Genomic DNA, 16,081 nt, shown 5'->3' on the forward strand with positions numbered 1-16,081 from the left:
CTCTTTATCAACAAAGAGTCTAGAAATTTTGTAGCAAAACATTCTTAATTTTAATATAAAATTAAGTGAGTTTTGAAAAGATATGTGTTCTTTATCATTGCATGTTTAATTTATGCATGAACACATTTTACTACAACAATTGATTTACTTTGTTCACAGCCAAAATAATTCAAGAAAAGTATAAAAACACAAAAACATATTCACCCCTGTGTATAATTCATTACCTAACAGCTTTAGTTTTAGATTTCCGAATTTACCCCTGCAAACTAACGTCTGTTAAACTGATTTGACGGAATGCAATCGTCCGTTAAAAAAATTAAAATTTCAGTTATGCGGGTTACTGCAATTAAGTCTAAATTTAGGGTATGCACGTATCAGCTCCCTATTTTAATTGCTACTATTTGACCAATGTATACAAACACTTCAAAATAGGTAAATATACAAAAATGCCATTTCAAGCGAAGATTATAAGAAAAATGAGTTATTCAGCTACCCCGGGGTACAGTAGAAATTTGTTAATATTAAGAATAAGATAGCAAGCTTTTAAAAATTTGGTGGTTTTCAAACTACAACCTGTAGCACAGACTACAAGCTATCGAATTGACTTGGCAAAAATTCCTTTCTAAGACCAACTGCATTTTGGACCTTCAAGTTTCAAAAAACATCTCCTTTTTGCCCAACTGTTGTGGTATTGATCTCCATTCTGAACAGGGGCACTACTTTCAACTACAATGACTGAACTGCAAGTCATAAAATTCTCTGATTGTATAAAACAGTATGGGCAGCAATAGAGCTTGGCGTGTAATATGGCAACAAACTTTCTGGATTATTCAGTCCAGAGCCAATCGATTCAAGTCGTTTCATTGGACACAATGATTTAATAACCTTTTTAGCAGCAGCAATCTGTTGTTCTCGACAGGCTTCATTGTTTATGAGGTCCCTGTAAACAGCACATCTTTGAAGTAAGGACGGGTTAGAAATAATTACTACTAAAATTAAAGCATATTTTATTAACGAGATAGCATTAAAACAAAATATTGACAATATCTTGAGTAATGCTATACTTAATACAAGAATTTACTATACTTTTTGACAATGTTACGTGGCACAGAGGGGAACAATCCACACAAGACTCTTTCATACACCACTTTTTCATAATTTTTTAGATCTAGGTGATTTGTCAACCTCATGTAGTAATAAACACTTCTATTAGACTTCTAACGAGGTAAATGCTCATAACAAACAGGTTTATATTCTTATTGAAATTCTTCATCACTGTGACAATAAGAAAGTATTTGTCCAGACCTCTGATTTCATACTTCTAAGAAGACTTGATAAAAAAAAGCATTTCTGTTACAATAACACATCTTACATAAGCAGCGGTGCCAGCTTTGAGGGAGTGCACGCTGTGAAGAGAGCTTCAGGGATGACAGACGAGCCCAGAAGAATATTCGGCAGGGAGATATGTGATACTTTAGCTTTATAACGTATGAACAGCTCAGTTAATAGATGGGCACGATATGCAACTACACATGGTAATTGTGCAAGCTGCAATTCCAAAGCCACTGTCCCTGATGTACATAATGCTACTCTGCTTGCCTACATGAATACAGAAACGTTCTCAGTAAAAAAAACAACTATTAATATAAAAAAATAAAATCAAACTTAAAAAAAATCTAAAAGAATCTCTATGTTTCAGTCTATATCCAGAATTCAGAGATGCATAAAAAGCCCGGGCCCGAAAATCTGGCCCGGCCCGATCCGGTCAAAGCCCGGCCCGGGCTTCGGGCCTCGACGGGCCCTATATTTTTAGGCAAAGCCCGGCCCGGCCCGGTTAAAATCCCGGGCTTCAGCCCGGCCCGGCCCGATTAAAAGCCCGAAAAAACCCGGTTATAATTTGATTATTCTAATATATTTTATTATATATTTATAAATTCACATTTACTATAAATATAAATAATATTTTAAACACATATATATTTACATATTTGTGATTAATAATATTTATATACTTCGTTACATAAATAATGAAAGAAGATATAATAAGTACACTGTATATATTTGGATATCATTGTTATCATAACAATGATAAAACATATTATTCTATAAACATGTTTACTTTTTGCCGAACTTAAATGTTTTCAACGAAGTAATGCTTTCATAAAATATTTCATGTAAACTAATACATTTTTATGATGATCTAGTTGCTAATATATATATTCTTCAGAATCTCTAATAATACTCGATCCGATTTAAATTAGAAAAAAGCCCGGCCCGATCCGATCCCGCCCGAAAAAAAGCCCGGTTAGGCCCGCCTCGAGGGCCCAAACGGGCTCTGACATTTTCGGAAAGCCCGGCCCGGCCGGGTCAAAGTCAAAGCCCGAAAAGCCCGGCCCGGTCAAAGCCCGGGCTTTTTAAGGTCCGGTCAAAGCCCGGCCCGGTGGGCCTTTTGTGCAAATCCAGATATGGGACCCAAGTGAAACTTGCAAGAACCCAACATCGTATGTTGGGTACCCACATGTCAACCACGAAATATAGATTCCTATATGTCAACCAAACGTGTTTTTCAACATCCTAGGAATTTTGTAAAGGAATTTAACACCAAGTTCCAATGAAATCCAAATCCTACGATGAACCACACAAGCACTATTTTAAGTGGCATTATCTATCCAGCGGGAAATATTTTGGGTTAGCGTGAAAAGGAAAAAATGTAGAAGAGATTTTGCAACGAATAAGCAATTTGCTAACCAGGGATATATTTGATATTTGTCTCCTCTCTCCTTACAAAGAAAGAATGTCATCACTTGGGAAAAAAAGAATGTCATCAGTCATCACTTCTCTTTGGATCATACGGTAAACTTTTCAGAACAAGACTACATGTTATTGAAGTCTTGGGTTAGAATTACTACAGATGCCCAATCTTCATATTCCTATAAAAGAAGATGCTTGAAATGTACTCTGCCAGTAACTAATGGTAGAGTTCCAGAAGAAACGTAAATAGGTTAAGATGCCTTACAGCAAATGCGTCGTACTTGAGGCGTGATATCTCCCCAGGTATCAATACAACTGGTACAGGCCACTCGTCAACAACTTTGCTGATATAGTCTTCCACATGCCGATTAGGTGCTACATGAATTACTGCAGTCAACTCTGGAAATGAGCTCTTTAGTAATTCCATAGTGCTTGAGAAGACAGAAAGCATTCGGGTAACCTCTTGTAATCTGCTCCCAGGAAGCAGGGTAACAATAGTGGATCCTTAAAAAATCATGAGTAGATGGATTTAGTGGAGGAAACTTTGCTCAAATACACATCAAACTTTCTTTTTGTATAGGGGCAACCTCAAACAGATAAAAAAAAATTAAGATTTACTCCTACAGTTGCAAGCGAAATTTACATGTGTCCTTAACAATTAAAGTTTGGTAAAGATCAGCCACTCTACCTGAAGATATTCCATATTTAGTTTTAAAATTTTCGGCATTTCCTAGCACCTTCCAATCAATTGCAACATTCTTTGCCTAATAAAGATCAAAAAAATCTTATTTAATATCTAAATCCGATGTAACTGATGGATAGTTGACATGAGCATCATGAACCGGCACTTGCTCCATTATGTATGCCCTTCAACACTATCTTATATAATAAGTTTTTAACAGAGAACAAAAAAATTAAAAATGCATTATTACCAGCTTTAACTCTAAAACATCTTCCAGTGTAGGGTGGCCCACAAAAGTTGCAGGTAGTCCATTTAGTTTGCAAACATACTCCTCAAATGGAAGGATGCACAAAACATGATCAACAAATTGAGAAAGCCCTTTGAGTCTCTTTTCACCTCCTTTCCAGGCCCAGAACGATGGTGCTACATAGTGGAACTGTGGAGGACCAACCAATCCTTGCTGAGCATATCTAACTGCAAAAAGGATTCCGCAATTTTCCTACAACATACTTTAGATAAATAAGAACAAGGTTTAGGAATTAATCAATCTCTGGTGGCTGAATATGTACCCCGTAATTGCTTTAGAAGACGAAATGAGAACCCCTTCGAATCTACTGTCACCACAACATGAGGTTGAAACAACTCTGCTGCTTTTATTGTCTCTTTCAAACGAACCTGCCATAACAAATTTTAATACAAGATTAGTCCCGATCAGATTCACTGTTTCAGGAAACCTAACCTGCCTATAAACAAAACTTTACTGATAAAAGGAAGCACCAAACTTCGCCACTATTTTGCTTGTACTACAAGTTTAGATTAGTTGAAGACATATAACTACTTTGAACTTATAAAGATGTGGCAGTAGTTCCCAGATCCCCATCACTGCTATATCCTCTATGGGGAATAGAGATTTTAACCCTTGCTTCGACATCATAACCCTGCAAGGCACAGAATATTAGTTAGCACTGATTAAGTCTGAAAACAACAGCACATTCTATTGAAGATCCCTGACTACATGTTACAACCACTGCAGTATGACATCAAAGAACATTGGTGATTTACGCCATGCAAACCCAAATTGTCAGAACTGCCTAAGTTAATATCTTTTGTTACAAACCTGATTTTTGAAATTTAATTTTTATTACACTTTATGCATGGAAGTTCTGAACACTGCTGCCATTTTTTCCCAATTCAAACATGGGTAACAAATTAACAAGTACTCCCTCCGTCCCTAAATACGTTTCCTATTTGTGTTGGACACGTTTGCCAATGCACATTTTTGATTGTTAATATCTTTAATTTCGTATTAGTATTAAATATAAAAACTTCACCATATTATAGTACTCATAAATACGAATCCAACAAAATCACTCATGACTATGTTTGATATTATAGATTAGACGTAAATTAGTAGTCAATCGCTTACCGTGAACAGTACAAAAAGTCAAAAGGGGAAACGTTTAACGGGACGGAGGGAGTAGCTGAGTTGCACGAGTTAGATGGTGTTGTTCTAGGATATGCTCGCCTTGATGCTAAAAGGCATTTGATTCATTTTGATGCCCTTGTCCCGACATTGGTAAACAGGGTGTTTGAGAACTAAGTGAGGGGCGTCATGGTCTAAAGGTCATCAGTTCACGTACATATAGCGGTCTAAGTCTGTATATAGCAAAAGATCTTAAATAGTCATATCTGGAGAAAGAACATTCTGAAGATAATATTGCTTCAGCATGGTCTCAATCATAATTCTTACGCCTTTCAGGTTTTTCCCACAAACTTTTGTTGTCTTCGGCTCTCTTGTTTCAGGATTATGTTAATGACTAACCTACATTCCTTCAACCATGGAAGAGAATAATTTCCAAGTAGTTTGTTCAACTAATTAGGCAGACAATTTAATAAGCATGACGACAGAAATCCCATAGTCAATATCACCGCTCAGTAATAGTATTAACATTTTCAAACAACAAAAAATACGCCTTTGATCATACTAAAAGCTTCACAAACATAAATGTTTTTAAAATCACTATACCAGACCAGGCCGCGACAGCATTGGGAAATTAACATAATACACATATATTACGGGGTGTTTCCACATATATTACGGAAAATAAGCATGAGGTGTAATAGGGGGCTAATGTAGCTTACCCTCCAACACCAGCAAAGCGAGTAGGATACGGAGAGAGGCTTTTCAAAGAAGCCATCAAACGAGAAGCAATAGAGTCTCCAGAAACCTCTCCAGCAACTATAAAAACCCTTAATTCTCCATCTTTAAAAGCCAAATCTACCGCAGAATACGAAAACCATCTTTTCACTTGTGCAAATAAACAAACACTGTTCACTCTTTCATAAAAATCTAATGTTCTAAACATCTTCAGATCTCCCTGAACAAAGACACACATAAATAATATCATGTCTAGAGCTACAACTTAAATATCAATTGATACGCTTATAATTGCAGACATTACATAAAAAGAATAAACAACTTATATAAGAACCACGTAATTATTAAAAAATAAAATTATAATTACAATAAAATTTACCAGAATTATTGTGACGGCGGAGATGATTTTCCGGCACCGGCGATTTGTATTTGTGGGTTTTAGAAATTGGACTACTTCAGTGCGGGTCAGTGAGAGTGGGCTCTCTTGCCATGGGCCTAAATTTAAGTAGTATACTTTTGGTTTTTGACATGTACAGTATGTTAAAAAAATGTGAAATGTTATAAAAAAAATTAAAAAAAATGGGAAAAGCAGTGGGGTTAATCAATCAATATTAAATATATAAATTTAGTGTAGTGGAAGAAAATAATGTATGTAAGAGCCAATTCAATGCAAAATGCAAAATAACTGCAAAATAATTATAGTTATTATTGCTATAATTTGGTATCAAAAAGTGTATTTTGGTGCTAAAACAAAACTAACTCTAATGATAAATATATTTTGAAATCAAATATTTTCTTATTTGCCTAAATTTTGTCATTTTGTCATTTTGTTATAAGTTTCATTTTTTTTAACACGTCATACTTGCATTACTTAAGAAGTATCAATTATGAGTACATGATTAATAAAATCAGGAGGAATGACAAGTCACTCTTCACAGCCTGACAAAGAATGCGCAGTATTTACAAGCAAATGAGCTATACAATTCGCAAACCGATAAACGAAATCTATTAGCACTTGATCAATGTGCTTTAATTCTTGAATACAATCTAAAATAAGGGTATGAAAATATGAATCACCAGATTGCCCCTTGCAGGCCTGAGCTAGCATCTGCGAATCAATTTCAAAACTACAGCATTTGAGGCCGAGCAGTCTAGTCCAGGATATTGCTTATTTAAGGCTGTTGGCTTCAGCTTCCCTAGGCTGTCATCGTCCTTTAACCTTGGAGCATCTAGTTCCCACAAAGTTTCCTCGAGTATCATGAATGACACAACATATTCTCACACAGCCATTAACAACTCCTGAGGCGTCACATTTATTTTAAACCAACCATCTGGGGGTTTCCGCCATTTCTTCAATGCCTGGTTCCTTTCTTGCGTCACAGACAAACTGGCTGTGGTTTGAGCTTCCCTCCAATCATAAAATAAATTACAAGCAGCAACCAAAACCCCAAAATCCGACCCATTCACTCTCCCCAAACCTATTTATTTCTTCTATTCCACAAACTCCACCATATCATTCCAATAAGAACACATTGCTCATTCGTACCAACAGAGAAACATTTATTCAGGACATTAAACGCAGAGTCACCAGGAACAAATTGGATCAAAGAATTAACATCTGAAGCTTGCCAGACAGACTTGGAGAAACCACAAGCAAACAAAACATGCCCATCAGTTTCCACTTCACTGTGGCACCAAGGACATAAAACATCAATGTCAACTCTTCTCATGACCAAAGCACTAGCTGTTGGTAAGCACCCACGACAGAGACGCCACATGAAATCACTGACTTTTCCTGGCACTTTCAATGACCACAACTTTTTCCATAAATTTTCAAAGACCATAGTAGACTCCCCTTGCAGCCACTAGTAGCAGCTCTTTACAGTAAATAAGCCTTTCTCATCCTTAATCTAGAACCAAGTATCTTTACGTTCCATCAATGGAATTGGAATTCATTTAATAAGCTCTAAGTCCATGTCATTGCAGATATCTTGCAGCACTTCTAAATCCCATCTCCTACCTTCCATACACATAAAGCCTGCAACTGAAGCATCATGTAGTTGGTAAGGCATCTCAGTCGACATAAAACTATTATCATGATCTTGATCTGGAAGCCACGGAGTTCTCCATACATTTGTAGATTTACCATCTCCAATTTTTATACGACATCCCGCTTTTAAAGCTTCCTGAGCACTGACAATACTGCGCCAAACATAAGTAGGGTTAGCCCCTAGTTCTGTATTTAGAAAATCCGACGTAGGGAAATACCGTGCCTTCATAATCGCAGTCACTCGCTAACATAGCTATATTAAAGTTCTTTTAAGTTTTTCAACCCCAAACAACCTCCAGCTTTCGGGCTACAAAATTTATCTCATTCTAACCAAACAATACCTTTACCACTCGCATTGCCCCCCCCAATAAAACACATTCATTAACTTTTCTATTGCATCAATTATATTACTTGGGATCAAGAACAAGGACATCCAAAAGTTTGGCAACGCATGTGCAGCTGATTTCAATAACGTGATTTTTCCTGCTTTTGCTAACTCCTTATTAACCCATGCCTCCAATTTCTTCCTTACACGATCAGTCAGAAAACCGAAGACTTCCCCCTTATTTCTCCCAACGGTCATTGGCATTCCAAGGTATTTACCAGGACTACTAGCTTCACTAACGCCCAAGCTATTACAGACCAAACCTCTATCCTCCATACTTGTATTCGAGCTAAATACAATGTTTGATTTCTCATAGTTAATTGCCTGACCTGATAAGTTCTCATATATGTTTAGGATTGTCTTCATAATTCCTGCTTCCGTTTGTGTTGCCCTGAAGAAAAAATAACAATCGTCGGCGAAGAGGAGGTGAGAAACACTTGGAGCTCCTCTTGCAATTTTACAACCTCGAATTAAATTACATTCTTCACAGCGTCTCAAGATGGCCGACAATGCTGCAGCACATAGGATGTAGAGATAAGGAGAGATATGATCTCCCTGACGAACCCCTTTCTGAGGGCTTAATCTCCCCAAAAATATCCCATTATGAAGAAAACTGTAAGATACTATAGTAACACAAGCCATTAACCTGCTTACCCAAACTGAGTGAAAACCGAATTTGTTCAACATGTGCTCCACAAATTGCCATTCCAAATGATCATAGGCCTTCGATACATCGATCTTTAAACCAGCCACCCCCTGGGTTTTCTCCGAATATGATGATTTAACTCGAAAAGTATCAATGCATTATCTGTGAGTAAGCGAACTTCAATGAAGGCACTTTGATTTTTAGAGATTATTGACTTCAAGCAGGGCTTTAATCTATTCGTCATGACTTTTGACAGGATTCTCATGGGAACGTTACACAAGGAGATAGGTCGAAGGTCCGACATCTGTTTCGGCTTCTTAAATTTTGGAATTACACAAATAAGAGTGCGATTTATGCCCTCAGGTAATTCGCCTGTATCAAAAAACTTCTGACATAAGTGGGTAACATCCTTTATAAAGGTTAACTTTCCTCGTAATAATACGAGACCCGCGTGCTTTCATATGTACCCACGAATTATATTTCAACATATGTTATGCCACGTCATTTTGTAACTATTTTGGTACAACTTTTGGGTTATCTAGCATTACTCTTTTCACAATATCCCAATATGTTTGAAAAAAAGCCGGATTGAGCCCGTCAATTCCCGGTGATTTTTCTGTGTGCATAGCAAATATTGCCCGCTTAATTTCATCTTCCGATACTAGTTCCAGATACCTTTCGAACTTTCTCTCTCTTTGAGTATGATGATGTGGATAGATGAATAAATGCATCATTGGTTTCAAATTTAGAACAAGTATGCATATATACATATTTGCATCCAAGTATAGAACTACTTTGGAGTTGAAATTTTTGACATTTGATTTCAAATTATAGAAATAACATCACTTATAACATTGCATTGGACTTTCTCTAAGTGGGTGTAGTTAATTTTATATTATAAATTTTTTACTATTTTTGATAAGTTTTGAAATGTGCAGAATTGAATAGGATATCCGAAAAGGAAAAATGTATAAAAATGAATAGGACAGAAGAGAAGAAGTAACATTTTGGACCGCCCTTCCAAGTTTTCAATCGTAGACTTGTCCAAGCCGATAATTATATAAAACTGAAATTTTATTTATCATTCAAGTCTATATATTTCATTCAATATTTATTATTTTGCCACAAAAAAGAAATTTATTAAGCTTTCATATCGTTAAACAATACATGTAATAATTTCGAATGGGCATTATCCATTCTCCAACTATGACCAGTAGCTACAAGATATGAGAATTTGATTGCATTGCTTCTCACCAATGTTACAGATTTCGGAAATTGAAATTATTGGGTTGAGGTATCGATTTGCAATTTATCAAATTATTTTTAAAAAATCAGATGATTTATCGGCGATTTATTGGAAATCGGTCAAATTGGACAAAACGAGAACGTGGGATTTAAATTTAAGTCAAAACACCATTGCAATAATTTGATGAATATAAGGTAATTATCAGTTTCATGACCAAAAAAAGGAAGGTGATTATCGGTTTCTTACTTCAAATTTATCTATAAAATACAATACATGCTGTTAAGATCAAAATCTTGCAACACTTTCAATTCATTTTCTGTGCTGTTCATGTAGTCCAAAAGTTCACAACTCATCCTTGCTCTCTTCCCCCATTAGTTCATCAAGAGAGAACTCGTCTTCCTCAATAATTTGCCCATCCTTTCCATCCCAAGGTTCAGTCTTTACAATCTGGGGTGCACTCCCAAGAGCCAGATTACCCTTTCCCCCAAGTCCAGCTTCCCTGATAAAATCTCTGAAAACGAGATCCAACAATATAGGTTCACAATCCCGTCAAATTAACAGAATAATGTAAGATTGACATCAAAGTATGCTTACATAATCTGATCACGTTCGAAAGCACTGCGAAGTGGGGCATAAGCTCCTTTCTTCACATTCAGAGCTACCAAAGCCGGATACCCATAACCACCAACCCCTACCTGCTTCTCAAGCTCCGGCTGCATACCTGCTGCTGCCCAGACATAGCTGCAAGAGATAAAAATCTCGTTATAATTTCCCTACACAAATTACCAGTCTATCATGTTTCTCTCAGCTAACATATGTGTATGATGTTAGTGCTTATCTTAGTTCTTATATCTTCTAACAATCACATGCTACTAGCTTGGATATTGGGATTTTGGTACGTCAAAGGATAACATATACAACTCTGATTTCAGATATAATTTAGACAAGAATAAAGGATAGTGCTCTCTTGCCTATAAGGACTCTTTTTGAACTTCTCAGCAACTGATAACAACAGCTCTAGGTATTTATTCCTTCCCTCGGCCTTTGAGTCCAAGATGTCAGGAAGAAAAGCAACAAAACAGATGGCAGCTGAGCCACACTTATCTTCCATTATGTCCTATATAAAAATATAAAAAAGAAACAGTATAAGATTGTACACTTGGCACTTTAGGTATTGATACTTGTCAAAGAAAAGAAAATGATATATACCAACGATTGTCAATTGCAATACATGATTTTAAAAAAGCTTACTTGGCTTGTTAACTCGGTAACTTCTGGAGGTGGAAGGTTAGTTTCCAGTTGCTCAAGAGCAAATGATTCAATTGCGGAGGCAGATCTTGCTCCTTCATATCTAGAGGGTCTGTCTTTGTCTGCACCAAATACCAAGATAGTAGGGAAACCTTCTACGTTGAACCTGCTCATAAGAGTCTGGTAATCCAAAACCACAACAAGAATCAGATGAACACATTCCAAATTAACCGACTGTCATAATGCAAATTGGTGCTCCATAAAATGTTCGCATAAAAAGAACAAAGAAAATGTGATTGAAGGCAAATAACTATATAATTTGCTCAAGTCAGCAATCAATAGCGAAAAACTATAACCAAATTGAAAAGCATTACATGATAGCATATTGGTCAAGCAATTAGTTATTCAGCAAAAAAAAAATTAAACAAACAAACAGTTACAAATATTTAACAATCGAACAGACAGAACAAAAAAGAAACAGAATAACCAAATGGTACCTTATCAGCTTCACAATCAATATGACCCAGCTTCACCTTGCCTTTCAAGTTAATTGATGCCTTCTTCCACTCTGGAGCAAGCTTCTTACAGTGTCCACACCTTGAAATGGAAAAAATTATCACGTAGAACTCGTGATATAACATGATATACACAGTGAGACATAATATGTCCGTGTATAACCAGACTAATCAGGATAGTTTGAAGTTCATTCACGTTATGCTTGGACAGCTAAAGACAAGACCATAGAATGACTTTAAAATATGAGGCAAGCTTAATATAACCAAATACTATAACAGGGAATCTAATTGGACTTAACAAAGCTGGACTCGAATTCGGTGTTTTAGAAGAGTAGATTAAGTAGTGTATTATTGACCCAATTAAGAAGAATCAAGATTAACGAGATCTGGTATACGGATACCTATAGAACAAGTAACCAAGTAAATTATAATTGAACAATAAATAGTGAATATTAATTAAGTACATAATAAAGAGCTAAAAAATCTAGTAAACTAGAAATATAGACACTTTCATACAGTAATGTCTACAATAATAAAATTGTTAATCTTCTTATTATAAGGGTGGGACAACAAAATGACATACCCACTTATGTGTCCACTTCAGTAAGTAGGTGCTAAAGGTACTTCACTGCTTAGTTCCTCTTAATGTTGTTATAGTATTACACGGGATGGCTTGGTAAATGTTCACAACAAGGTCCAACTCCCATCTGAAGACATTAACCAAATTTTCCCTATATAAACTACTTTTTGTATTCATAAATTTTTACTCTAAAAATCTAATAATGTACTTAGTTGAGGCATAACTTAAAGTGTAGGTAACCTATTCAGTAAATCTGTTTTACTGTTTACAGGTTTTCATATTACTTGATTTACAATTTTAATCCATCAATGTTCTGGTCTTCTTAATAAAAGTAACTTTATCACACCTGGCTTGTCATTTGCTTCTTCAATTGCAGAAGTCTTAGAAACATAAAGCCTCCATAAAATACATTTTCATGCTATAGACTATAGTTACTACAATAGTACCTACACTAGTTTGTATCCTCACAAACTACCACAATATTTAAGGTTTAGGACCTCTTCAGTTACGCTAGCTTGCCAAAATTATGAAACAAGATATTTCAGAGTAAAGAATAAAGGTATAACTTCCTTTCCACAACTATATATGGGATTCAACACAGATGACTTACTACTTACCAAGGTGCAAAGAACTCCACAACCCAAAGCTCTTTGCTTTTAAGCACCAACTCATCAAAATTCAGAGAAGTTAATTCTACTGATGCACTGGGCTCTGATTTCGCACTCGATTTTTCACCTGAATTTCCTGTTGCTTTTCCATCTAACCGCTCCTTTAAAAGCACCTTAATCTGTATAAAGCAGCACACATCAGCAAACAATATTTTAGCTAGGCAACTTTTCGTACATCATCATAAATATTACTTACAATTAGTATAACATGTAAATAAATGCTAAGCTCTCAAGTCTCACCCTCCCATATAGACTAGCTAACATGGGAGATATACAGGGATCAACAATTAAAGCTCTATCAGGGGTGGCCCTGATTTTAGGTGAACAAGACTTGCGTCTAGGCCCCCCGAACTTAAGGGCCTCAGAATTTCTAAATCTCTCTCTCTATATATATACACATATAAATCAGTGAACATTTAGTATGCATATGTATTAGGGTCCCCTAATATGGATTTGACTATGGCGGCGTCAACCTCAGGGCTGGCCCTAAGCTCCATCAATCTTGAAAATGATCAATATGCACAACAAAGAAAAAAAATATTATATGTTGCGTCTAAATTTAGCTTTATAAATGCAATTTTGAAAATCAAGATGTCAAAGTTACCACAACACATTAACCCTCTTACGCTAATAATATATAGAAGGTAATACGGGTTCTCATCTAATGAAAAATGATCTGACGTTGCCCCATCACATATTATTGTAGCAAAAGATAACGTTAAATGAAAACTTTAGTCACAGTACTATTCTCGACCATTGTTGACACTTGGACATGCATAAAGGTTCTAATACTTCCGGGACCATCATCTTAATGTAGAAAATTGGAAAAGATGCTGGAGACTTCAGAGAATACATGTCCAAGTAGACGCTCCTCCCCGGTTCATGTAACTTATCATTATCAACCTTAAGCAACAAGAGGTGGGATAATAAATCGACTACTCAGATTACAAGCGCCAACCTGTTGATATGCAAAATTTGAAATTGCTTTGGCATCCCTAGCACCCTGGTAATCTACAGGAGGTTTTCCAGGTAAAAACACCTTGATTGTTGGAAATCCTTGAATCCCGTATTCCTAGAGTTGATAAAGAAAGAAGACTAGGTCAGAAATAACAAGTACAGTATTATATAAAAACTTGAACAGATAGGAACTGCCTGTACGAGAGCAAGTTAACAGGACAAGAAAGCTTGTAGAGAGAATTTCTGTAAATCGATACTAGTATGAAAGATCATGTACAATGATACGTAAGTTCCTTGTGTTTATCTATCTGTACCCTATTCATTATGACTATACGTGTAATTTCACAATATGAGAAGTTGAAAATACAAAACATAAAGACCTTTAAACAAGGCAAAGAAAATGACAGCATTAAGCCGAAGTATATAAATACCATGTATTGGTATAATTATGCACTCATGCTAACAGTTTTCCTCCAATTATTTCCCATTAATTGTAGACATTCGCCAATTATGAATAAGATTCAGTGATAACAATCCAGTAAAGAATCCATGCACGAAAAGATGTTCAGATAACACATTTAAAAGATTATTTGTCCAGCTATATCAAACCTGAGCAAGTGATTTGTGAGCATCAGCATCAAGAGCTGCTACAGTTGCAACACCTTTTAAGACGGTAGCAGCCTTTTCCCAGACGGGGGTAAGAGCTTTACAATGACCACACCAAGGTGCAAAAAATTCAACTAATACTACGCGATTTGAATTCAGAACCTGCAACCATTTGCAAAAGGATAACATTATTGAAAACATGTTATGCTTATGCATTTTTGCTTTTTCGCCTATAATTGCTGACATAGTATCAAATGCTAGCATACAAACTAAGTAGATAAGCATTAATAAGGCCAGAGGACAAATTCATAACAAATATTTATCTGAGCACGCACAAAAGTAATGTATTAATGTCAAATTTATAAATATAAAAATCAAATACATCCACTTAAGTAAACACATACGCAGAAGCAAAACACACTATAAGCACTAATATGTTAACTCTTACGGTTTTTACTTTTTCATCTTCGGATTTTTATATAGCAAAATGCTAAAAATAGTAAAAGCAAAAACGAGTTTCAAGTAAAAACCTAATAATAGACAAGTACAGAAAAACTGACTAACAAAATCCGTGTGCAGTATACACAAGCAAAAACAATACGTTCTAAATTACCGATAAGTCGATTACTGTTTTACGAAGAAACCTAATGTGAGTGTTCACTTTCATCAGTATAACATACTATACACAATATCTACTATATGCAAATTTTAGATTAGTGATTGCTAATTAGAAATTTAACACATCAGATCTACTATAAATCATTTAATCAAGTGAAAATGAAATATCTAAGCAAATAAATGTATAAATACGTACATAAAAGCTGTGTGTATAGTACCTTGGACTTGAAATTGTCGGGAGTAAGCTGAAGCACAGGTGATGATGATCCATACAATGCCTCAACGGTGGCGCTAAATAGAGATAAGTATAAGATTGATGAAATGGTTATGAATATAGCTGAAGATTTATGCATTTTTTATTTATTCGAAGGGTGATTCGGTGAGTCAACTGATCCGAGTTCCGACGAGGTGAGCGAGTGAGGAGGAGAAATAAAAAACCCTGGGGTTGATTTAAGTTGCTCTCTCTATTTGCTGAATTGAGCTACGTGTATTGCCCAATAAGAGGCTTACACGTAATCCATACCATCTTTTATTTTTCTACCCAATACAGGAACATTTAAAATTTATAAATTTTTTAATAAATTTGACTTCCTAATATTTTGAATATATATAATTTTTAAATAAGAAATGAACATAAGTAGCTTTGTCATAAGCAGCCTTATAGATATCGGAAGTTAAAATTATTCGGTTGAGATATCCCGATTTATGATTTATCGGATGATTTTTAAAGAATCGAATAATTTATCGGCGATTTATCGGGAATTGGTCAAATAAGATCAATATTTTTGACCGATTTTTGAGCAATTTATCGACAATTTTTAAAAAATTAACTGATTTCTATAACATAGATTCATAAGTAGTTAATGTTTTGTATTTTAATTTTTGAGTAGTGATTGTGGTCCCTAACAAACTTATCATCTGTATTAAGAGAGTGATAAAAAATTTAACTAAGTTTTTGCATTAGAATTATT

The 16,081-nt window shown here is 35.5% G+C and overlaps 2 protein-coding genes and 1 long non-coding RNA gene across 4 annotated transcripts; 1 reads left to right on the forward strand and 2 right to left on the reverse strand.

Annotated features, from left to right (window-relative positions):
• Nucleotides 1–437: 437 nt before the first annotated feature.
• On the reverse strand, nucleotides 438–6,091 carry LOC141697719 (putative lipid-A-disaccharide synthase, mitochondrial). 2 transcript variants are annotated; one of them, XM_074502224.1, is made up of 9 exons: nucleotides 5,971–6,091; nucleotides 5,576–5,811; nucleotides 4,272–4,371; nucleotides 4,003–4,108; nucleotides 3,684–3,907; nucleotides 3,440–3,515; nucleotides 3,017–3,255; nucleotides 1,373–1,599; nucleotides 438–940 (listed from the first exon to the last, which is right to left on the reverse strand). In XM_074502224.1, the coding sequence occupies exons 2-9, from the start codon at nucleotides 5,797–5,799 to the stop codon at nucleotides 748–750; spliced, it is 1,389 nt and encodes a 462-aa protein (XP_074358325.1). In that variant the 5' UTR covers nucleotides 5,800–5,811; nucleotides 5,971–6,091; the 3' UTR covers nucleotides 438–747. The 2 variants fall into 2 exon arrangements, with proteins under 2 accessions (XP_074358325.1, XP_074358326.1); XM_074502225.1 differs by lacking the exons at nucleotides 438–940; nucleotides 1,373–1,599 and adding an exon at nucleotides 2,775–2,930.
• An 800-nt stretch (nucleotides 6,092–6,891) lies between these two features.
• LOC141698278 (uncharacterized) lies at nucleotides 6,892–9,262 on the forward strand. Its single transcript, XR_012565039.1, has 3 exons — nucleotides 6,892–8,236; nucleotides 8,381–8,836; nucleotides 8,929–9,262. It is a non-coding gene; the product is annotated as an uncharacterized LOC141698278 (long non-coding RNA).
• Nucleotides 9,263–10,060: 798 nt separating this feature from the next.
• Nucleotides 10,061–15,555, reverse strand: LOC141697675 (protein disulfide isomerase-like 2-3). The gene is made up of 9 exons (XM_074502166.1): nucleotides 15,329–15,555; nucleotides 14,496–14,654; nucleotides 13,888–14,001; nucleotides 12,879–13,048; nucleotides 11,664–11,763; nucleotides 11,170–11,346; nucleotides 10,890–11,035; nucleotides 10,513–10,659; nucleotides 10,061–10,429 (listed from the first exon to the last, which is right to left on the reverse strand). The coding sequence occupies exons 1-9, from the start codon at nucleotides 15,461–15,463 to the stop codon at nucleotides 10,261–10,263; spliced, it is 1,317 nt and encodes a 438-aa protein (XP_074358267.1). The 5' UTR covers nucleotides 15,464–15,555; the 3' UTR covers nucleotides 10,061–10,260.
• Between the last annotated feature and the right edge of the window lie 526 nt (nucleotides 15,556–16,081).

Source organism: Apium graveolens, chromosome 11, assembly GCF_009905375.1.
Source record: "Apium graveolens cultivar Ventura chromosome 11, ASM990537v1, whole genome shotgun sequence".
Taxonomy (NCBI): domain Eukaryota; kingdom Viridiplantae; phylum Streptophyta; class Magnoliopsida; order Apiales; family Apiaceae; genus Apium; species Apium graveolens.

Coding starts and splice junctions, on each gene's coding strand:
- LOC141697719 (XM_074502224.1), bottom strand. CDS start 5,799: ATGTTTAGAACATTAGATTTTTATGAAAGAGTGAACAGTGTTTGTTTA. Junction 3,516..3,683: donor ATGTTTTAGAGTTAAAGCTG/GTAATAATGCAT, acceptor GATCTTTATTAG/GCAAAGAATGTTGCAATTGA. Junction 3,256..3,439: donor TAAATATGGAATATCTTCAG/GTAGAGTGGCTG, acceptor TGATTTTTTAAG/GATCCACTATTGTTACCCTG.
- LOC141697675 (XM_074502166.1), bottom strand. CDS start 15,463: ATGCATAAATCTTCAGCTATATTCATAACCATTTCATCAATCTTATAC. Junction 11,764..12,878: donor GTGGAGTTCTTTGCACCTTG/GTAAGTAGTAAG, acceptor TTCCATTTCAAG/GTGTGGACACTGTAAGAAGC. Junction 10,430..10,512: donor TTCGAACGTGATCAGATTAT/GTAAGCATACTT, acceptor TCTCGTTTTCAG/AGATTTTATCAGGGAAGCTG.